Raw genomic sequence first — 24,649 nt, 5'->3', positions numbered from 1 at the left:
CTGTTGACAAAAAACTCGTATTTGGGCCTTCCCAACCTCCCACCATTGTCTCAAGGACTCAAAATTCCCTTTTATACCCCTCCATTTTTCCCAAAACAACAAAAACCTGTCACAAAACATGACATCATGTAACAATTCAACATTAAAATACCAGTAAGGCGATGACCGTCGTGGACAAGACAAGTGAATATCAACAGTAACAATATGATGATCAGAGAAACCCACAGGAGTAATGGCACACTTTCCAACCCTACTACAGTAGTGATCAGATACATACAACCTGTCTAACCTTGCTGCACTGACACGACCTTCATTAATTTTTAGCCATGTGTACTGCCTAACTTTTGCATTCCTTACTCTCCACACATCAGAAAGCTCAAACTCAGTTAATAGGCCAGACAGGCAAGTGGCTGACCGCAGGTGAGGTTCTTCAGCGGTGCGATCAACAGTAAAATCCACTGTACAGTTCCAGTCACCCCCTAAAACCATACACCCCTCTTGGTCACACTGTCTTAAGGTTTCCTTTATTTGATCAAATACAGCAATACGCTCTGTACCCTCATTCGGAGCATAAACTTTCAAAAAAACAAACAGAAACCCCATAACATCCACCTTGACCAATAAAACCCGACCCTTGACAATCTCTGTTGTAGATACCACAGTCACCCCTAAGCCTGAGGAAAACAAGATTGCCACCCCAGCACTGAAATGAGTACCATGACTGAGTACATGCTGCCCCTCCCACCACATACCCCAGTCAACCTCATTTTCCTCATCACTGTGTCTCCTGTAGGAAAACTACATTAAGCCTTTTCTGTTTTATTACTTCTAATACCCAAGCCCTCTTATTCCTGTCCCTTCCCCCATTAATATTGAGAGAACCTACCCTTAGTACCTCCATATAGAAAAGAGAAAAGAAAAGCAGAAGAAACCACAGAGAAACCAACGAGAAAAAAGACACCCTATGAAGCATGATCATCATCATTATTTTTCTTTCTTCTCTTAACCTGAACACGTTTCCCACTACCTTTTGCTGCTGCAACAGCAGTAATACATTTCCTCAAGCGAAACCGCTTCTTCTCACTCAATTGGTCTAACCCCACCGTCTTCTGTAACATCACAGCTGACCTCACAAACTTATCAACATCAAAATAATCTGCCAATTTGACAGATTTCCCAAAAGTCTGATCCAGAAACTCATTTACCTCCTCATCATCATCATAAACTGAGTCCTCACCAGCAGCTGTCATATCTAAAGAGATATCCATATCATTCTCCTGATCCTCAGCTGAGACCACAGACAACTGACTCCCCTCTACCACATCCCTTTCAACACTCCCCACTTGCACTTCATCACTCGTACCAGGCATCTCCTCCACTACCTGGGAGACTAGCCCCACCTGAACATCACTACTCATAGTAGGCATCTTCTCCACTAACTGGAGCCTAGCTCCACATGAACCCCAGCACTCATAGTGGGCATCTCCTCTACTACCTTGGAGCTTAGCTCCACATGAAAACCCTCCTGTACCTCATTACTCGTAGTGGGCATCTCCTCCACTACCTGGGAGCCTAGCTCTACATGAACCCCAGCACTCGTAGTGGGCATCTCCTCCACTACCTGGGAGCCTAGCTCCACATGAAAACCCTCCTGAACCTCATTACTCGTAGTGGGCATCTCCTCCACTACCTGGGAGCCTAGCTCCACATGAATCCCCTCCTGTACCCCGTTACTCACAATGGGCATCTCCTCCACTACCTGGGAGCCTAGCTCCACATGAACCCCCTCCTTTACCCCAGCACTCATACTGGGCACCTGCTCACCAGTCTGAGGAACTGGCTCTTCAGATACATCCTTACCTTCTACAACAATACTTTTCTGTAGCATAACATTTCCCTCTAATACAAGTTGCAACCCCGTGCCCTCAACAGGGATAACTTGTTCCTCAGCACCAGGTGCTTGTGGCTGCTCTGCCGCTGTCGGCCCACCTCTCCCTACATCAGTGGGCCCAGGCGTTACGATGACCACCTGCGCCCCTCCCTCGGCCTTCTCCCTTTTCGGGCAAGCATGTCACTTATGACCAACATCCCCACACTCAAAACACCGTTGACTACCCGTACTAGCATAAGCCATATACAATCTATTGTCATACTTGACTTTAAACGATAACTCTAAAGTCTGCTCCGGTGAGTCCAAAAACATAAACACCTGTCGCCGAAATGACATTACCTGTTTCAACGCGGGGTGTTTGCAACCCAACGGAACAACCTTAATTGAACTGGCGGACTTCCCAAAGCGCAATAACTCGCGCTCCAACAGCTCATTTGGTATAAACGGTGGTACATTTGAAATCGTTACCCTTGTTGACGGAGAAAAAAGCAGCGTAACTTGAATAAACATTCCTTTAAGAATTACACCATGCTCAACCATCCGATCAACCAGACATTCTTCTTTAAGAAATACCACCACAGCTTTATTCATCCGGGATGCATAAGCAATATTCTCATAGCCTACCTTCTCTCCTACGGCGACCAGAAACTCCTCCACCGTGACAGTAGCTTCAGTAACACACCTAAAGCCGTGCCGAAGTGACAGGGACGGCATCCCCATTCGGGCTGCCATCCCCGCCAAAATCAGGGTAATTTCGATACGAAAAACAAAAAACTTAATTCTACCACAACAAAAAAAGTAAAAATAATAACCTTAATCATGCACAGAAGAAAACCAAAAAAATGCCACCAAGAAATAGCAAACCGAAAGAAAGTTGTGAATATCTAACTCTCCACAACACACGCACTCCTTCACTCAAACAATTCCCAGCATGCACCAATCACTCCCAGCATGCAGAGAGAGAGAGAGAGAGAGAGAGAGAGAGAGAGAGAGAGAGAGAGAGAGAGAGAGAGAGAGAGAGAGAGAGAGAGAGAGAGAGAGAGAGAGAGAGAGAGAGAGAGAGAGAGAGAGAGAGAGAGAGAGAGAGAGAGAGAGAGCTCTCACCTCACCATGCCATTAAAATGTTCAAGGAGAAACACTGAACTTAATATGCTGCTCATGATTATATGAGGATGATTCATTTGCTCAGATGATTGGCTTTACATGTGGTAGAACCATAGAATGCTCTCCTGCCGCCAGCTGGGCACAACTGAAACAGCAGTGTTTTTTTCTGGAAGGTTGATGGTGGACCTTGATCTATTGTAACACAATAAAGGTGCAGGAAAAAGGCTTTTATTTTGAAATGCTACAGATACTGGCAAACATATGCACATTCTCTATTTTTCATTTAGATGCTTTCTATATCTAATTTAGAGCCCAGACACGTAGCCTTCCCTTTTAACATGCTGTATGTGAGTAAAATCAAGTGTGTTTGGCCTGCTACTCCACACCTCAGACTGCTACTCCATAACTCAGCCTGCTATTCCACACCTCAGACTGCTACTCCATAACTCAGACTACTACTCTATAACTCAGACTGCTACTCCATAACTCATACTACTACTCCATAACTCAGTACTACTCCATAACTCAGACTGCTGCTCCACACCTCAGACTGCTACTCCATAACTCAGACTGCTGCTCCATAACTCAGTACTACTCTATAACTCAGACTCCTATTCCATAACTCATACTACTACTCCATAACTCAGTACTACTCCATAATTTAGACTACTACTCCATAACTCAGACTACTACTCCATAACTCAGATCAAACTACTACTCCAATACTCAGACTACTACTCCATAACTCAGACTGCTACTCCATAACTCAGACAACTACTCCATAACTCAAATCAAACTACTACTCCATAACTCACACTATTGCTCCATAACTCAGACTACTACTCCATAACTCAGACTACTACTCCATAACTCAGATTAGACTACTACTCCATAACTCAGTACTACTCCATAACTCAGACTGCTACTCCATAACTCAGACTGCTGCTCCACACCTCAGACTGCTGCTCCATAACTCAGTACTACTCTATAACTCAGACTCCTACTCCATAACTCATACTACTACTCCATAACTCAGTACTACTCCATAACTCAGACTACTACTCCATAACTCAGACTACTACTCCATAACTCAGATCAGACTACTGCTCCATAACTCAGACTACTACTCCCCAACTCAGACTACTACTCCATAACTCAGATCAGACTACTACTCCATAACTCAGAATTTTGCTCCATAACTCAGACTACTACTCCATAACTCAGACTGCTACTCCATAACTCAGACTACTACTCCATAACTCAAATCAAACTACTACTCCATAACTCAGACTATTGCTCCATAACTCAGACTACTACTCCATAACTCAGACTACTAATCCATAACTCAGATTAGACTACTACTCCATAACTCAGTACTACTCCATAACTCATACTACTACTCCATAACTCAGTACTACTCCATAACTCAGACTACTACTCCATAACTCAGATCAGACTACTACTCCATAATTCAGACTACTGCTCCATAACTCAGACTACTACGCCATAACTCAGACTGCTACTCCATAACTCAGACTACTACTCCATAACTCAGATCAGACTACTATTCCATAACTCAGACTACTACTCCATAACTCAGATCAGACTACTACTCCATAAGTCAGACTATTGCTCCATAACTCAGACTACTGCTCCATAACTCAGACTACTACTCCCTAACTCAGACTACTACTCCATAACTCAGATCAGACTACTACTCCATAACTCAGACTATTGCTCCATAACTCAGACTACTACTCCATAACTCAGACTGCTACTCCATAACTCAGACTACTACTCCATAACTCAAATCAAACTACTACTCCATAACTCAGACTATTGCTCCATAACTCAGACTACTACTCCATAACTCAGACTACTACTCCATAACTCAGATCAGACTATTGCTCCATAACTCAGACTATTGCTCCATAACTCAGACTGCTACTCCATAACTCAGACTTCTACTCCATAACTCAGATCAGACTACTACTCCATAACTCAGACTATTGCTCCATAACTCAGACTGCTACTCCATAACTCAGACTACTACTCCATAACTCAGACTGCTACTCCATAACTAAAAGCCAAAGGCAGCAGTTTTTCCACTGGAGCGACGTGGTTAAATAGGCTGGCTAGGTGACAGTGTCAGAAAGTACAGGGTGTCCAGTACAGCGCCCATGCTAACACCTCCAGGCCAAAGGAACAAACAAACACGTGTGATTCCAGCTGGGAATGATTCTTTCAAGAGATTGTTTTCTCTTGACAATAACTCCTAATCAGGGTTCTACAGTGTGACCATTTTACACAGCTTCCCTCGTAACCTGTACGAAGACGTCAGTGTGTGTGCTCATAAAAAAATCTGTGGTGGTGTTCTCATTGCTCCAGCGATGTCCTCGGCGTCTGTTTCTGGGTGAACTGAGGATCGCACCACGTGTGGTCGGAATCCACCTTGGCACCCGTCCTGATAGCCTGGGGGAGGGAAAGGGGGAGAAAGAGAGATGTTGAAGGGGAAGCATCTAGTTACCTCCTTCACTCTCCCAGAGCTGTCTAAATGTTGTTTTATTGCATTTTCAATAAGCTAATGGACAGCCATCTTGAACTTCTACTGTAGAGCCGTTGTGGTTCAAAATATAGAGATACACGTACAGACCCGTAGACAACTTAGTACTGACACCATATCTGTTTGGTGAAGTCAAATTACCATTTTCCAGTTCCAACATTGAACAAACAGAAATTGGCATCTTCCAGCATCTTAACAGCCCCAATGGCCTGGATATCCTGCGAGCCTTGAGTGTATTGCTGGAGGGGCCAGCAGAGCTCTTTGTCTGGAAGACAGAGTCCTAGTTTGTTTCCCTGTCATCCATCATGAAGAAGACAGAAACCAGCCAGAAAACAACAGGAAACAGCTGCATTGGACTGTGGTGTCGTGCATGTAGAGAATCAGTACGTATGAAACAAGTGATGTTATAGTAGAGAGCTTCAGATTCCTGTTTTTCAACAAACTGTTGTTGCTTGGACCACAAGTGACAAATAATCTCTTTTAATAATAATGATTGTCCATGCATAGAAAAACAAAACAGTGTTATGAGTTATTTTGAACTTCTGTCAGATGGATTTAATGAAACACTGATGTCATCTCAAAGTGATTTCTTTCCTTTTGTGAGGGCTGGAGATTGTATAGTTTGACGTTCCTACATATTTGGGTGTGTACATACATTAATTAAAAACATGATGGCATATGGCCTGCTGGTATTTATAAGGAAATGTTATGTGTGGCTTGTAGCAGTCTTCAACATGTTTAATCATGGTTTGTGTGTTCGTTTTTAAAATCTGTGTTCATTGCTTGATATGTCTTGTTAACGTTGGCTCAGAAAATGTATACAAGTATAGTTGAGGTTCAAGTCTAGTCAAGGATGAAAAATATAGCACTCACACCCAACTCCCCATGCAGCCTGGGGATCCTTCTGAGCCCCCCCCCCCCCTCTCTCTCTTTCTTTCTTTCTTTCTTTCTTTCTTTCTTTCTTTCTTTCTTTCTTTCTTTCTTTCTTTTCTCTCTCTCTCTCTCTCTCTCTCTCTCTCTCTCTCTCTCTCTCTCTCACTCTCACTCTCACTCTCACTCTCACTCTCTCTCTCTCTCTCTCTCACTACTCCCTCCCTCCCTCTCTTCCCTGTACAGTCACCTCTGTAAATCAGCATGTTCATTGGATGTGTGTGAGAGCAGGTTGGCTCATGTCCTCTCCATAGCACGTCAAACTGGATCACTTTGTCTACCGTGATGAGCTCGGGGCCAAATCACTAATTTCCCTTTTAGCACAGGGAAGGATTTACAGTATGTTGTGAGAATATTGGTTAATCGGATGGTAAAAACTGTTACCCTGTGAGAATACTATTCCATGGTGAAATGTAGCCGCTGTGTGTGTGTGTGTGTGTGTGTGTGTGTGTGTGTGTGTGTGTGTGTGTGTGTGTGTGTGTGTGTGCATTCATGCGTGCGTGCGTGCGTGTGCCTCAAACTTTCCATGTTCACATTAGTTGCTCCCTCCCGCCTCTCCCATGTAGCCTGTTCTCTAATGTTCTGTAATGTCCCCGTGTTTAGTACTAATCAGAAAGGACTGTTGGACACGGGACAGAGTTCTTTAGGACTTAGTCACCTCATCCATGTTTTAGTGCCTTGACCTAGTTTGAGCAGTTTGTGTTTAGCCTGCAGAGCTCTGCAATACACATGTTCTCTCTTTACTTGATTTATTTACTAAATGTTTTGTTTGTTTGTTTGTTTCCATCCATTTTTACTTCCTGGTTACAGTTGTTTCATAAATTCCTGTTTTCGGTGTGTTTCCAGGGAGACATCCAGCAGTTGTTGATTGTGGCGGACCACCGTGCTGCCTATGACTACTGTGAACACTACAGCCCCGACTGTGAGGTCCCTGTCCCAGAGCAGCCCCAAGCCCAGGACCCCAACACAGACGAATATGTGAGTCACTTCATCACCTCTCCAGACTCTTACAGTATATTTACAGTATGTTTTATACTCTATCCTTCTTTTCAGTTGGGTCTCTCTCTTCTTACGTCTCAAGGTAATTGTCTTCAGGTCGAAGTCAAGTTGCTGTGTTGGCTTGAGAAGTTGAACAACTAGATAACAAACTACTGTATGTAATAAATTGCTCATTTTTGGACAGGCAGAGGTTAAGGGAAACTATTGGTCAGGGTGTGTCCTTTGGGGCCTTATGAGGAGTACCTGCTCTAGCAAGAACATAACATCCAACCAAAGAAGCTCAAAACTCCAGGTTCAAACAGTCAAGGAGTTCAGTGCATTATATCAAATACAGCATACCCTGAGGCCTTCCCTGATATTCCCTGTTACAGTATTCCTTCCTCCCTTTATCAATAAGCGGTTCTTTGATTAGGGATCATGCTGTGTTGGTTGGACAAACTACTGGAATGAAAGAGCTGCATTGCTGGGGGGGGGGGGGGGGGGGGGGGGGGACGGACGCTGTCTGCCAGAGAGAAAGTGCTGAGTGCTGGGAAATCAACAGGGTTGAATCTGCTATGCAGTTATAGAGGGAATGACATATGCAGGAATGGCAGACTACTTGCCTAAGCCTGTATCTCCATACTCTATGCTGAATGGAGATGTTCTTTCTATATCTGGCATGGTAAGTCTTAATCCTTTGGAGGAGAACGACATTATCAATTCAACAAGCTAACCAACCACACCCTTGGACTCTTTCCAGTTGAAGTGGTGATCTCAGCTTTCTTATGAAGTGAACTAGTCAGAGAGAGAACCAGAACCATAGTGTGCCCAATCACAACTCCTGTACCTCTCATCTCAGCCCATCTGGAGCTGTTTAGAACCAAAGGGAACCAGTTCACCCTGACATAGTAGAACCGTAGTAGTAGTACCATAGTAGAACTACAGCCAAACCAGAGTCAAACGTAACTGTCACAAACACATACCTCAAACATGTTTCAGACCTGTTTTGGGTTTGTTCATAATCTGGTTCCAATAGTAGGGCTAATATGGAGCAGACCTCACAGAAAAGAAAAACTTCAGAATGACTGAAGCAACTAGTGCCTCTCTCCCCTCAGTACATGATGAGGATGGGCTCTATGACAGAGAGCTACTCTATGGCACGCCATCTTTCTGTGCATTGTACCTCCATAAGCAAGTAAAGTAAGTAAGCATAAATGGAAGTGCCCCCCACCCCTGCCAACCCACCCTTCTTAAAAACCTTCACTCCAGATCTACCTTCGTACCACTTCACTAACCCCCCCCCCCCCCCCTCCCCACAGAATGGGTCAGGTAGGTTTGACATTTTTGGTGTGATTTCTGATCAGATTCAGACTCAGCCCACCTTTTGTTGGGGATTCATCCAGTGGAGGCCATGTTGAACCATGTTGAAACCATGTGATATTGATACCCTTCCACTAATTCTGCTTCAGCCATTGCCATGAGCCAGCAATTGCCTCCTCAATTAAGGTGCCACAAACCTCCTGTGACATCATCCCAATATCAGACACATCTATCTGATTGTTATCATAATGTTAGGCTGTTTTCATAGAGTACAAAGCAATGTCTTTCTTTCTCTCTTTCTCTGTCTGTTGTCTAATATCTCTCTCTCTCTCTCTCTCTCTCTCTCATCATTATGTGTATGTCATTTCAACCATCAACCATTATCCATTTCCCTGTATGTATAGAGCACAGAGGAGGACCCTATCTGTTGTCTTACAGTACAAATAAATGTTTTTCTTTCTCTCTCTCTCTCTCTCTCTCTCTCTCTCTCTCTCTCTCTCTCTCTCTCTCTCTCTCTCTCTCTCTCTCTCTCTTACTCTGTCTCTCTCTCTTACTCTGTCTCTCTCTCTTACTCTGTCTCTCTCTCTCTGTCTTTCTCTCTCTTGCTTTGTCTTTCTCTCTTTCTTTCTCTCTCTCTCTCTCTCTCTCTGTCTCTCTCTCTTACTCTGTCTCTCTCTCTTACTCTGTCTCTCTCTCTCTGTCTTTCTCTCTCTTTCTTTGTCTTTCTCTCTCTCTCTCTCTCTCTCTCTCTCTCTCTCTCTCTCTCTCTCTCTCTCTCACACACACACACCCTCCTCTCTTATTACTGTCATTTTCAACCATCAACCATCATCCATTAAATCAATAATATACCAGAGGGGATGTGTTATGGGGATTATTGGAACGACATGATGTGGTCGCTAGGAAGACGTGAGTTCTGTCAGCCAATAATCACCATAACTCACACCCTCAAGTATATTATTGCGTATATGAAACGGTTTTACACAGAAAGCAAGAACTATGAAAGAATAACTTTCTGGTCAACCATTACTGTTAGTGGAGTGATCATAAAGTGATTCGATCATTTTTCGATAACGCATGACTAGCTGTGGTGTTGTGCTCAATAACACCACAGCTGGAATGCACTTTTGACCAATCCGATTGCTTGGCGGGAACTAACCGTTTCATAATTCCCTGTATAGAACACAGAGGAGGACAGCTATTACTATGAGTATCCTTACTATGAGGACATGGATGGGAAACCTTCCGAGTCCACCTCCGAGACTGAGACTGACGAACAAGCTGGACCTGCCACGGAAGACGTAAAGGTACTGTCCCCTTTCTGTCCCATGTCCCCTGTCCTTTTAAAAGACTACCGTCTATCTCCAGTGGGGTAGGACTTGTCACCCTCTCCCCATCCCATACCTTGTTTTATAATGTAGTGATTGCTGTTGATGCTGAGTATGTTCCAATGTCAGTTTTGAATGACATCTTGGTCAGGTCGCCCTTTGAAAAGCTATTCTTTATCTCAGTTACTGTAAATTAAAGTTACTGTAAATGACAATAATTCATCAAAAGTGTTGTATAGGCTACAGTTTGTCCTCCTGACATTGTGTTGTCCTCCTCTCCAGGTGTCCGTGCCAGAGAGCGGCCGTGTGGTCACCTCAGTCAAAGAGGTGGTGTCATCAGTCAGGGATACAGCCAGTCAGGGAGTCGAGGGCAAAGTGTTGACCGCCGTATCTACCGGCAGCGCCTCCGCTGCAGCAGGAGCCGGAGCCGCCGGCGAGGAGGCCTACGGGGAAGAGACCAGCCCTTACGACGGCTATGACACAGATAGTTATGGGAACTACGAATCATACTACGACGAGTCCACGGCCTCGCCCGACGCCAGTCGCATAGTTACCATTAGCAGCTCAAGCACGGGGACCGGCGCAGGGGTGGAGCTGGACCTGGGGTCAAAGTTTGACCTGGGCACGGGGGCGGAGTTTGAGAAGGTCATCACCAGTAGTGGAGGAGTCACCATCACACGCAACAAGACCTCGGTGAGTTACACACTGTTGTTGTGTGCTTGTGTGGTAATGCCCTATGTTTTACCAGTTAGATGTTGTATCTGGAATGTGTCACATAACATCTTATCATATCTCAGTGTGTCCCATTGACTCACTGTCCCTGTCCTTTCCTCTCTGGTCTCTCAGGCTGGAACAGGCTACAATGACAACTATGGTGAGGGTTATGACCTGTCCTATGGAGAGGGAGAGGAGTACAGCATCGGTGGCGGTGGCCATGACAGCAGAACCAGCAGCAGCAGTACTGTCGAAATCGGTACTGGTGGTGGAGGTGGATCTGTATCGGTCGGGGGTGGTTCTGTTTCCGTTGGTGGTGGTTCCGTTTCCGTTGGGGGCGGTTCCGTCTCTGTAGGAGGATCTGCCAGCGCCGGAGGTGGGACGGCAAGAGCAGGAGCTGGAGCTGGGGATTCGGTTGCTACGGGAGCCGGGGGCCAGGGTGTGGCTATTGAGGGAGACTACACTGATCTGGAGGGTGATCGGTTCAAAGAGGAGTCCATCTCTGAGTATGGGGACGCAGACTATGGTTATGGAGACCTGGACTACGGTGGACAGGAGGAAAAGGTGCTGCCAGCTGAGACAGACGAGTACTACGGACAGGTAAGGACGATGATGGTGATGGTAATGATGATGATAATGATAATGATCAAAATTGTAGTGATGATAATGATGATGGTGGTGCTGATGATGATGGTGATGCCGGCGATATACTATGATAATGATGATGGTGGTGGTGATGATGATGATGGTGGTGCTGATATTGATGATGGTGGTGGTGGTGATGATGATGATGGTGGTGATGATGTGATGGTGGCGATATACTATGATGATGATGGTGGTGGTGGTGATGATGATGATGGTGGTGATGATGTGATGGTGGCGATATACTATGATGATGATGGTGGTGGTGGTGATGATGGTGATGGTGGCGATATACTATGATGATGATGGTGGTGGTGGTGATGATGATGGTGGTGGTGCTAATGATGATGATGATGATGATGATGATGGTAATGATGATGATGATGGTGGTGGTGATGATGATGATGATGGTAATGATGATGATGATGATGATAGTGGTAACGATGATGATGATGGTGGTGGTGGTGATGATGATTGTGGTGGTGATGATGATGATGATGATGGTAAGGATGGTGATGATGATGATGATGATGCTGGTGGTGGTGCTGGTGATGGTGGTGGTGATAATGATTATGATGTCGGCGATAGACTATGATGATGGTGGTGGTGGTGATGGTGATGATGGTGGTGGTGATGGTGGTGGTTGTGGTGATGATGGTGGTGGTGGTGATATGATGATGATGATGATGATGGTGGTGGTGATAATGATTATGATGTCGGCGATAGACTATGATGATGATGGTAATGTTGATGTCATTTGCAGGTTGATGGGTCTCGGGGAGAGAAGGGACAGAAGGGAGAACCTGCTATCATTGAGCCTGTGAGTATAATTTATCCAACGTGTGTGTGTGTGTGTGTTTCACATACGTGTGTCTGTGTGAGTGTGAGTGTGTGTTTCACATGTGTGACCACACACTACTGACTGACAATCATATAAATCACGATGCAGTATAACACATTGGTCTCTGCATCCTCCTGCCGTGTCCTGCAGCAAGGCCACCTGTGGTCCAAAGGTTGAACATTTGGAGTATGGATACATAGAGGAAAATGAATGATCATCTGGAGTGTAAACACTCTGGGCTAGCATAAACACTGACCAGGGAGAGTGCAGCTGGGAAAGGGAGGGAAGAGAAAGAGAGAGAGGGGGAGAAGACAGAGGAAATCTCCCAAAGACTTCCCCACCTCCCAGTGATCTAAAGATCTCACAGATGGAAAATAGCCAGTCCCTACTTGGGAGTTTTACTCCAGCACTCCACATTCATCAGGGGACGGTGTTGACTTGCAGAGCTAAAGCCATGGCTATACCTGATATGCCAATGTCATCACTGGTAGCCAATTCCTATGTTATGATCCAAAGCGTACGAGTTCAATACCTCAATCTGACCTGAGTCACAGAACCACAGCTGTCTCCCTATAAACAAATGTCACTGAGCTCAACTGTATGTGTGTGTGCTTTACCACCCAGAATGAGCCTGTGAGTCGTCCATCTTGTTCACATTGTAAATAAACAAGGAGCAGAGCTCCCTCCTTTCAGTCCAATCCCCATTTGTCTGCAGTGACGACAACCCCCATCCCTCTGCCAGTCCCATCCAACCCACCCATACCACACACATACTCACCACACACACACCATGGACGCATGGTCACACGCACGCACGCACTCACACACTACACACACACACACTCCTCTATCTGTTTACTGCTGTGATCAGTCACTCTAAGCCTTCGTCCATACATCTACACAGGACCACTGTTTGACAGACAGACTTACAGTGCATTCGGAAAGTATTCAGACCCCTGGACTTTTTCCACATTTTGTTAAGTTACGGCCTTGTTCTAAAATGGATGAAATAGTATTTTCCCCTTATCAGTCTACACACAACACCCCATAAAAACATAATTTTTGTGTTTACTTTTTCGCCCCAATTGGTAGTTACAGTCTTGTCCCATCTCTGCAACTCCCGTATGGACTCGGGGGAGGCGAAGGTCAAGAGCCATGTGTCCTCTGTAAACATGACACTGCCAAGCCGCACTGCTTCTTGACACGTTGATCGCTTAACCCAATGCCAGCTGCACCAATGTGTCGGAGGAAACATCGTACATAACTGGCGACCGAAGTCAGCGTGCATGCACCCTTCCCGCCACAAGGAATCACTAGAGCGTGATGGGACAAGGACGTCCTGGCCGGGCAAACCCTTCCCTAACCCGGACGACGCTGAGGCAATTGTGCGCCGCCTCGTGTCTCCAGGTCATGGCCTTCGCCCCAGTCTGACGTCCTGAGCGCTCTGAAGAAGGTTTTCATCAAGGATCTCTCTGTACTTTGCTAAGGTTAAGATTTCCCTCAATCAAGACTACTCTCCCAGTCCCTGCCGCTCAATAACATCCCCACAGCATGATGCTGCCACGACCATGCTTCACCGTAGGGATGGTGCAAGATTTCCTCCAGACGTGACGCTTGGCATTCAGGCCAAAGAGTTCAATCTTGGTGTCATCAGCCCAGAGCATCTTGTTTCTCATGATCTGAGAGTCCTTTAGGTGCCTTTTGCCAAACTCCAAGTGGCTGTCATGTGCTGCAGAGATGGTTGTTCTTCTGGAAGGTTCTCCCATCTCCACAGAGGAACTCTAGAGCTCTGTCAGAGTGACCATCGGGTTCATGGTCACCTCCCTGACCAAGGCCCTTCTCCCCCGATTGCTCAGTTTGGCCCGGGCCGCCAGCTCTAGGAAGAGTTTTGATGGTTCCAAACTTCTTATATTTAAGAATGATGGAGGCCATTGTGTTCTTGGGGACCTTCAATGCTGCAGAAATGTTTTGGTACCCTTCCCCAGATCTGTGCCTTGACACAATCCTCTCTCGGAGCTCTACAGACAATTCATGACTTGGTTTTTGCTCTGACATGCACTATCAACTGTGGGAACTTATATAGACAGGTGTGGCCTTTCCAAATCATGTCCAATCAATAGATTTTACCACAGGTGGACTCCAATCAAGTTGTAGAAACATCTCAAGGATGATCAATAGAAACAGGATGTACCTGAGCTCAATTTTTAGTCTCTTCGCAAAGGGTCTGAATACTTATGTAAATAAGTTATTTAAGTTTTTTATTTGTAATAACTTTGCAATTTTTTTTTTTTTACTGTTTTCGCTTTGTCGTTATGAGGTATTGTGTGCAGATTGATGCATTTTCAATCTTTTCAATCCATTTTAGAATAAGGCTGTAACGTAACCAAATGTGGAAAACGTCAAGGGGTCTGAGTACTTTCCGAATGCACTATACTATAGGCAAAGTGTGACGTGACCTCACACACTTATCCATAAACACACATCAAACAAAAAACCCAGGTATGGCTCTGGGAATGTTAAAGACCCAGGTATGGGTCTGGGAATGTTAAAGACCCAGGTATGGGTCTGGGAATGTTAAAGACCCAGGTATGGCTCTGGGAATGTTAAAGACCCAGGTATGGCTCTGGGAATGTTAAAGACCCATGTATGGCTCTGGGAATGTTAAAGACCCAGGTATGGCTCTGGGAATGTTAAAGACCCAGGTATGGCTCTGGGAATGTTAAAGACCCAGGTATGGCTCTGGGAATGTAAAAGACCCAGGTATGGCTCTGGGAATGTTAAAGACCCAGGTATGGCTCTGGGAATGTTAAAGACCCAGGTATGGGTCTGGGAATGTAAAAGACCCAGGTATGGCTCTGGGAATGTTAAAGACCCATGTATGGCTCTGGGAATGTTAAAGACCCATGTATGGGTCTGGGAATGTAAAAGACCCATGTATGGCTCTGGGAATGTTAAAGACCCAGGTATGGCTCTGGGAATGTTAAAGACCCAGGTATGGCTCTGGGAATGTAAAAGACCCAGGTATGGCTCTGGGAATGTTAAAGACCCAGGTATGGCTCTGGGAATGTTAAAGACCCATGTATGGCTCTGGGAATGTTAAAGACCCAGGTATGGCTCTGGGAATGTTAAAGACCCAGGTATGGCTCTGGGAATGTTAAAGACCCAGGTATGGCTCTGGGAATGTTAAAGACCCAGGTATGGCTCTGGGAATGTTAAAGACCCAGGTATGGCTCTGGGAATGTAAAAGACCCAGGTATGGCTCTGGGAATGTTAAAGACCCAGGTATGGCTCTGGGAATGTTAAAGACCCAGGTATGGGTCTGGGAATGTAAAAGACCCAGGTATGGGTCTGGGAATGTAAAAGACCCAGGTATGGCTCTGGGAATGTTAAAGACCCATGTATGGCTCTGGGAATGTTAAAGACCCAGGTATGGCTCTGGAATGTTAAAGACCTGGCTTGTAGAAGATTTAGTTGGTTCTGGCTTGTAGAAGATTGAGTTGCAAAACTATTCATCCCCTTTGGTGTTTTTTCTATTTGTTGCATTGCAACCTGTAATTTAAATATATTTTTATTTGGATTTCATGTAATGGACATACACAAAATAGTCCAAATTAGTGAAATGAAAAAAATTACTTGTTTCAAAAAATGTCCCAAAATAAAAAACGGAAAAGTGGTGCGTGCATATGTATTCACGCCCTTTGCTATGAAGCCCCTAAATAAGATATGGTGCAACCAATTACCTTCAGAAGTCACATAATTAGTTAAATAATGTCCACCTGTGTGCAATTTAAGTGTCACATTATCTGTCACATGATCTCAGTATATATACACCTGTCCTGAAAGGCCCCAGGGTCTGCAACATCACTAAGCAAGGGGCACCACCAAGCAAGCGGCGGAGGTTCACCTTCCAGCAGGACAATGACCCTAAGCATTCTGCTAATGCAACAAGTTTAAGGGGAAACATTTAAATGTGGAATGGCCTAGTCAAAGCCCAGACCTCAATCGAATTGAGAATCTGTGGTATGACTTAAAGATTGCTGTACACCAGCGGAACCCATCCAACTTGAAGGAGCTGAAGTAGTTTTGCCTTGAAGAGTGGGCAAAAATCTCAGTGGCTAGATGTGGCACGCTTATAGAGACATACCCTAAGAGACTTGCAGCTGTAATTGCTGCAAAAGGTGTCTCTACAAAGTATTGACTTTAGGGGGGGGGATACGCGCTCAAGTTTAATTTTTTTTTGTCTTATTTCTTGTTTGTTTCACAATAGAAAATATTTTGCATCTTCAAAGTGGTAGGCATGTTGTGTAAATCAAATGATACAAAAATATATATTTTAATTCCAGGTTGTAAGGCAATAAAATAGGAATAATGCCAAGGTGGGTGAATACTTTCGCAAGCCACTGTATGTGATGTTTCAGCCCATCTGTGAGTGTTTATGTGTACACACTACAGACACTGACAGAGACTGACAGAGACTGACAGAGACTGACAGAGACAGAGATATGTTGTTTTGATGTATTAGCAGAGGATAAGGGTCATGTTCAGAGAGACAGGGAGTATTTACCATCCATACGTAAAATGTGTGCAAACATGACAGTATGTCGCTGAGGATAAAAGTGTCTGTTAAATGAAATATATCATATTATTATAACTATAAAATGACTTGTGTTTCTTATTGCCCATAGTCCCCTGTTCCATGTTGAACATATTCCATCAGTCTCCTGCCTTTGTCCTGATCGTTATTCACCCTCTGCCTGTTCCTCCCAGATTAACGTGAAGCTCTAAATGAAATGACAGGCAGGAATTTATATTAAATCACCAAATACTCCCCTGGATGGAGAGTAGATATGCAGGATATGTCCGGACACGTATATAAATTATATGCACATGTACTGAAGAGATGCATTCATATGAATTAATGTACACGCAGGGTTGCACTCACACCCGCGGTCATACACGCACCGCACGCACGCACCGCACGCACGCACCGCACGCACGCACCGCACGCACGCACCGCACGCACGCACGCACCGCACGCACGCACCGCACGCACGCACGAACACGAACGCACACACACACACACACAAACAAAGAGTCATAGTGTTAGTGGTGATGCTGCGTACTCCAGGCTGCAGCCATCCATCTCTCTGATGTGTTTGTATGTTTCAGGGAATGCTGGTGGAGGGTCCGCCTGGTCCGGAAGGCCCAACAGTAAGTCCCTCTCTCTACTTTCTCTCTCTATGTTTGTCAGTCTCTTGTCTTCCTCTCTCTCTTTCTCTTTCTCTCTCTCTCTCTCTCTCTCGCTCTCTCTTTCTCTCATCCAGTCTCTTATGATTTCAGTGGAAGATGACAGTCTTCTGACACTGTTTCAGCCCTATGTTCTATCTGGTCTGTCTCTGGGTTAGGAATATTGTGTATCCTCCATTGTTCATCTTGAAATGACTAGTGTTTTGTTAAGAGATAATTAAACTGCAGCCCAGTTGCCATTGCTGATATTTAGCAATAAGAATAGTAACAGCACAACACACCACTTGCCCTAGAGAGACAGTTACACAGAGGTTCTCAGATCAGTTAGTATTTATTTATTTACCTATATGCACGCTCTTGTACGCTATTTGACCACAAGAATCAGTCACCTTTATTCGTTAAGAACATTTACAAATACTCATAATTTGACGTGGTGATATGGTGCTGCTAGTGATAGACAACATTTAGAGACAGAATACAGACGGCAGAAACAGTCGATAATAATAGAGTAAGAGTTAGTAGAGAAAGAGAGACGGGCCCCAGTTGAAATGTATCATCTAACAGACTGCCTGCCCATATTTCCTCATGCATTCCTCTCTTGTTCTCTCTCTTATGTTTCCGCGTACAACTGTTATGCAAGTTTGCCTGAGTTGCATTTTGTTTTGTGTGTGTGAGCATGTGCGCGCGTCTGTGTGTGTGTTTATGTGAGTGTCTGTGTGTGTGTGTATGTGGGTGTCTGTGTGTGTGTGTGTGAGCGTGTGCACGTGTGTGTGTGTTTATGTGAGTGTCTGTGTGTGTGTATGTGGGTGTCTGTGTGTGTGTGGGTGTCTGTGTGTGTGTGTGCAGTCCTCAGTCTCTGATAATATGTATTGTTGTGTACAGGGTCTCCCTGGACCCCCAGGTTCCTCCGGGCCCCCAGGCAGCCACGGAGACGCAGGAGAAAGGGTGAGAAACAAGCACCCACAACAAATAAAACACACAGACAAATAAATAAATACATGGAAAATACCACAGTCACATGCCAACCACCACCAACACATCACATAGCCATTGTTTCAACACAACCACAAGGTACAGTGAGGGAAAAAAGTATTTGATCCCCTGCTGATTTTGTACGTTTGCCCACTGACAAAGAAATGATCAGTCTATAATTTTAATGGTGGATTTATTTGAACAGTGAGAGACAGAATAACAACAACAAAATCCAGAAAAACGCATGTCAAAAATGTTATAAATTGATTTGCATTTTAATGAGGGAAATAAGTATTTGACCCCTCTGCAAAACATGACTTAGTACTTGTTGGCAAAACCCTTGTTGGCAATCACAGAGGTCAAACATTTCTCATAGTTAGCCACCAGGTTTGCACAGTCAGGAGGGACTTTGTCCCACTCCTCTTTGCAGCTCTTCTCCAAGTCATTAAGGTTTAGAGGCTGACGTTTGACAACTCGAACCTTCAGCTCCCTCCACAGATTTTCTATGGGATTATGGTCTGGAGACTGGCTAGGCCACTCCAGGACCTTACTGTGCTTCTTCTTGAGCCACTCCTTTGTTGCCTTGGCCGTGTGTTTGGGGTCATTGTCATGCTGGAATACCCATCCACGACCCATTTTCAATGCCCTGGCTGAGGGAAGGAGGTTCTCACCCAAGATTTGACGGTACATGGCCCCGTCCATCGTCCCTTTGATGCGGTGAAGTTGTCCTGTCCCCTTAGCACAACCCCCCCCCCCCAAGCATAATGTTTCCACCTCCATGTTTGACGGTGGGGATGGTGTTCTTAGGGTCATAGGCAGCATTCCTCCTCCTCCAAACACGGCGAGTTGAGTTGATGCCAAAGAGCTCCATTTTGGTCTCATCTGACCACAACACTTTCACCCAGTTGTCCTCTGAATCATTCAGATGTTCATTGGCAAACTTCAGACGGGCATGTATATGTGCTTTCTTGAGCAGGGGGACCTTGCGGGCGCTGCAGGATTTCAGTCCTTCACCGCGCAGTGTGTTACCAATTGTTTTCTTGGTGACTATGGTCCCAGCTGCCTTGAGATCATTGACAAGATCCTCCCGTGTAGTTCTGAGCTGATTCCTCACCTTTCTAAGGATCATTGCAACTCCACGAGGTGAGATCTTGCATGGAGCCCCAGGCTGAGGGAGATTGACAGTTCTTTTGTGTTTCTTCCATTTGCTAATAATCGCACCAACTGTTGTCACCTTTTCACCAAGCTGCTTGGCGATGGTCTTGTAGCCCATTCCAGCCTTGTGTCGGTCTACAATCTTGTCCCTGACATCCTTGGAGAGCTCTTTGGTAATGGCCATGGTGGAGAGTTTGGGGATCTGATTGATTGATTGCTTCTGTGGACAGGTGTCTTTTATACAGGTAACAAGCTGAGATTAGGAGCACTCCCTTTAAGAGTGTGCTCCTAATCTCAGCTCGTTACCTGTATTAAATACACCTGGGAGCCAGAAATCTTTCTGATTGAGAGGGGGTCAGATTATTATTTCCCTCATTAAAATGCAAATCAATTTATAACATTTTTGACACGCGTTTTTCTGGATTTCTTTGTTGTTATTCTGTCTCTCACCTACCATTAAAATTATAGACTGATCATTTCTTTGTCAGTGGGCAAACGTACAAAATCAGCAGGGGATCAAATACTTTTCCCCCTCACTGTATACATCAAGCTGTTGATATACAGCAAGGTATCAATTAGTCACCACCACTCCCCAAAACATGGTGGAACACCTGTACAAGTTTTTTTTTTTAAACCTGACAAGACTTGTATTCCTGGCATAATTTACCTTGTTCGAGTAAATGTACTCTTCTCTCTCCCTCTCCGTCTGTCTGTCTGTCTGTCTGTCTGTCTGTCTGTCTCTCTCTCTCTCTCGCTCTCTCTCTCTCTTTTTCTCTCTCTCTCTCCCTCTCTCTCAGGGTCCTAATGGTCGTGCTGGTCTTCCTGGTGCTGATGGTCTGCCAGGACCTCCAGGGACTGTCCTGATGCTGCCTGTAAGTAAATATTGTAATACTATAGTTCTAGAATACACTCATCTAGAATGATGACCTCATGCTGTCTGTAAGTAAATAACATTATATGACAATTCTAGAATATACAGATCTATATCTAGAAGAGAATACATATTGAATGGGTGCATCTAATATTCTGTTGCATGTTAGACTTGCATTCCATATGTTTTCTCAGATGACAGGTGACTATGTTTATGCACATGTGTACGTTTCTAAATGTACCTATTGGCTATTGTGCTTGCATTTATCTTCTGGAAGGCTTTCTTTTTAAACGTCCATCCTAATCTTGTCCCTTCTGTAATGCTATCCTCAATCTATTGTCATAGCACTTAAACAACATATTTGTTAGGTTCGTCAGTATTACTTCAGACAAGGCTAATCCTCCCTTCTCTTGGTTGCATTATTTCACCCTTTGATTCATAGAGTGCTGTTGATATCAGATCAGAGTTCTGTATGGTTTGGGTCACAGTGTCCTGACCTGTTGTGATGTGTGTTTCCCTGACTGTGTCAGAGGGGGTTAGAGATCTCTGTTATGTTAGCAAGTGGAATGCAGGGAGGTAGTCTCCTCCTGAATCAAACACTCTTCCTCTCTGGTCTTGCTACAGATAATCCAATCAGAGAATGCTGTGGTGTAAACCAGTCAATAAGCACTCTAGCACCTCCTAGTGGAAGCTGTAGGAAGCTGTGGTTCTGCTGTCATTTAGACTCGCTCTCTGGGAAGGTCTCAATTGCATACTCCTTGCGTCCTCTCTTCTTGTCGCCTTCTCAAAACCCATTGGATGAGAAAGCCAGAAGTCCTTCCCCTCTGACCTTCTCCAATGGATTTTGCCCTTCCTCTCCCCTCTCTCCTCCTCCTTCTTACTGATGAGATAATTACCATACACCATTCCCCCAATCCCCTGCCACCCACCTTCTTATTGTCCCCAGACTCCAGCCCAAATGACACATCTACTCTCTTAGAAAAAAATTGTTGCAAAAGGGTTTTGCGGCTGTCCATAGAACACTTTTGGGTTCTATGTAGAGCCCTCTGAGAAAAGGGTTCTACATGGAACCAAAACTGTTTTTTCAAAGGGTTCTCCTATGGGGACAGCCGAAGAACGCTTTTATGGTTTTAGATAGCACCTTTTTTCTAAGAGTGTAGGGGTCTTACAGACAGGAAGTAATCAGGCCTCAGACAGGAAGTAGAGCAGGTCTAAGTGCTCCTTCCCGTGATCACAGCTGCAAGGCTAAAGTTAGTAGCTAGCCTTTCTGTTTGTTCTGCTGCTGCCTGTACTCCTACTGCTGAGTGTGATGACTTGACTAAATGTCCTGCTGGAGTCTCAGGAGTCTGCAGAGCAGAGCAGAGCAGAGAGCCTTCTGGAAAAGCTGTATGTGTCAGGCCAAGACGTCTGGTCAAGGTGTACCAGTAAAGCATGGGCCCAGTGCTTGATTTGACAGGATCTGGCACCTCTCCGTTTTGGACTGTTTCGTTCCGGGACCCATTTGGCCGGGTCCGATATGAAAAATAATCACTTTTTGCTATGTAAAAATGTGAATAAAATTGATCAAAGTTAATCCCCCCCCCCCCCCCCCCCCCACACACACACACACACACACACACACAACTAACTTAGGTATAGTTGTGAACAATAACCATGTTAAGATGTTAAATCTTATCATTTAATTGGTCAATTATTGTTTGATTGTGTAGAGTTCGATAGTGTGCTTGGTAGTTAGATGCCATTTGTGTGCCTTAGGTTTCTGCTTAGTCACAGTTCAAATTCTCTCTCTCTCTCTCTCTCTCTCTCTCTCTCTCTCTCTCTCTCTCTTCCTCTGGGCATGGTTGGATCTCTGTGTTATAGTCTTGTTTCTGTGAGAGGAATGATGAGTCTCTCGAGGGACATTGTGCTTTTGAGGTTCACTGGAAAAATATAGAGTAAAATATTATGAAAGAGATCCCTAGCTAGAGAGATGTTGCTGTATTTAAAAAAAGTAAGGTTTGCCAGCTTCATGCAAACCTGTGTTCGTTGTTAGTTTTTCCTTCCATAGTAACAAGGTTGTGGTGACAAACCCTCCTCACTGGTCTGTTTTTATTCATACCAACAGAAACAGAAACACATCTCTATAGGATCAACCAACTGGTTGCATTACCCACATTTCACCACTAGATGCCAGTATAGGCATGTGAACTTCTGATGGGAAAAGAACCATAACCAGGCAGTTGTATGATGTATGAGCTAAGGTTTTTACAACTGCATCGTTTTAATGAAAGCCAAGCCTGAATTTGAATTAGTTGTTTTTTTATAACTTGTTTCAGTACAATCATATTTTATTTATTTATTTATTTAGACATTCTGTTTGAAGAATGAGTAACCTAGCCTGTAAGATGACTTGGCATTTTCTCAACCCACTGTCTCTCTTCTTGCTTTGTCTGCCTCTGTCTCTGTCTCTTTGTCTGCCTCTGTCTATTTGTCTGTTTCTGTCTCTGTCTCTTTGACTGTCTCTTTGTCTGTCTCTGTCTATTTGTCTGTTTCTGTCTCTATCTCTTTGTCTGTCTCTGTCTATTTGTCTGTTTCTGTCTCTGTCTCTTTGTCTGCCTCTGTCTCTGTCTCTTTGTCTGCCTCTGTCTATTTGTCTGTTTCTGTCTCTGTCTCTTTGTCTGTCTCTTTGTCTGTCTCTGTCTATTTATCTGTTTCTGTCTCTATCTCTTTGTCTGTCTCTGTCTATTTGTCTGTTTCTGTCTCTGTCTCTTTGTCTGTCTCTTTGTCTGCCTCTGTCTATTTGTCTGTTTCTGTCTCTATCTCTTTGTCTGTCTCTGTCTATTTTTCTGTTTCTGTCTCTGTCTCTTTGTCTGTCTCTGTCTATTTGTCTGTTTCTGTCTCTATCTCTTTGTCTGTCTCTGTCTATTTTTCTGTTTCTGTCTCTGTCTCTTTGTCTGCCTCTGTCTATTTGTCTGTTTCTGTCTCTGTCTCTTTGTCTGTCTCTTTGTCTGCCTCTGTCTATTTGTCTGTTTCTGTCTCTTTGTCTGTCTCTGTCTCTGTCTGTTTGTCTGTCTCTTTGTCTGCCTCTCTCTTTGTCTGCCTCTGTCTATTTGTCTGCCTCTGTCTATTTGTCTGTTTCTGTCTCTGTCTCTTTGTCTGTCTCTTTGTCTGTCTCTTTGTCTGTCTGTCTCTGTCTCTTTGTCTGTCGCTTTGTCTGCCTCTGTCTATTTGTCTGTTTCTGTCTGTCTCTTTGTCTGTCTGTTTGTCTGTCTCTTTGTCTGTCTATTTGTCTGCCTCTGTCTATTTGTCTGTTTCTGTCTCTGTCTCTTTGTCTGACTCTGTATGTTTCTGTCTCTGTCTCTTTGTCTGTCTCTTTGTCTGTCTCTTTGTCTGTCTCTGTCTATTTGTCTGTCTCTTTGTCTGTCTATTTGTCTGTCTCTTTGTCTGTCTCTGTCTATTTGTCTGTCTCTTTGTCTGTCTCTATCTGTCTCTGTCTATTTGTCTGTTTCTGTCTCTTTGTCTGTCTCTGTCTGTTTCTGTCTCTGTCTCTGTCTATGTCTCTGTCTATTTGTCTGTCTCTTTGTCTGTCTCTGTCTATTTGTCTGTCTCTTTGTCTGTCTCTATCTGTCTCTGTCTATTTGTCTGTTTCTGTCTCTTTGTCTGTCTCTGTCTGTTTCTGTCTCTGTCTCTTTGTCTGTCTCTGTCTATTTGTCTGTTTCTGTCTCTGTCTCTGTCTCTTTGTCTGTCTCTTTGTCTGTCTCTGTCTATTTGTCTGTCTCTTTGTCTGTCTCTGTGTCTGTCTCTGTCTCTTTGTCTGTCTCTTTGTCTGTCTCTGTCTCTGTCTTTTCATCTGTCTCTGTGTCTGTCTCTGTGTCTGTCTCTATATCTTTGTCCATATACCTGTATCTACTGGACTGGCCTTACCTGTTGGGTCTGGTTCTGAGTTCTGAGTTCTGCTCTCCTCCTCAGTTCCGCTTCAGTTCTGGAGGAGACTCTGGACAGAAGGGACCTCAAGTGTCTGCTCAGGAGGCCCAGATGCAAGCCATCATGCAACAAGCTAGGGTAAGGCTTAAACACACAAGTGCATACACACACACACACACACACAAAGTGC

The 24,649-nt window shown here is 44.5% G+C and overlaps 1 protein-coding gene across 2 annotated transcripts in view; it reads left to right on the top strand.

Annotated features, from left to right (window-relative positions):
* The window catches only part of LOC139408481 (collagen alpha-1(V) chain-like), a 131,112-nt gene that overhangs the window by 59,061 nt on the left and 47,402 nt on the right, over positions 1 to 24,649 (top strand). For both annotated transcript variants that reach the window (XM_071152424.1, XM_071152423.1), the window contains exons 5-13: positions 7,335 to 7,466; positions 9,968 to 10,093; positions 10,397 to 10,807; positions 10,961 to 11,428; positions 12,234 to 12,290; positions 17,481 to 17,522; positions 18,441 to 18,503; positions 20,483 to 20,557; positions 24,505 to 24,597. In XM_071152424.1, coding sequence (XP_071008525.1) covers positions 7,335 to 7,466; positions 9,968 to 10,093; positions 10,397 to 10,807; positions 10,961 to 11,428; positions 12,234 to 12,290; positions 17,481 to 17,522; positions 18,441 to 18,503; positions 20,483 to 20,557; positions 24,505 to 24,597 — 1,467 coding nt within the window. The remainder of the gene's footprint in view (positions 1 to 7,334; positions 7,467 to 9,967; positions 10,094 to 10,396; positions 10,808 to 10,960; positions 11,429 to 12,233; positions 12,291 to 17,480; positions 17,523 to 18,440; positions 18,504 to 20,482; positions 20,558 to 24,504; positions 24,598 to 24,649) is intronic.

Source organism: Oncorhynchus clarkii, chromosome 5 (assembly GCF_045791955.1).
Source record: "Oncorhynchus clarkii lewisi isolate Uvic-CL-2024 chromosome 5, UVic_Ocla_1.0, whole genome shotgun sequence".
NCBI lineage: Eukaryota > Metazoa > Chordata > Actinopteri > Salmoniformes > Salmonidae > Oncorhynchus > Oncorhynchus clarkii.
Note: the sequence above shows the minus strand (reverse complement) of the source record. Positions and strands in the feature narration are given on the sequence as shown.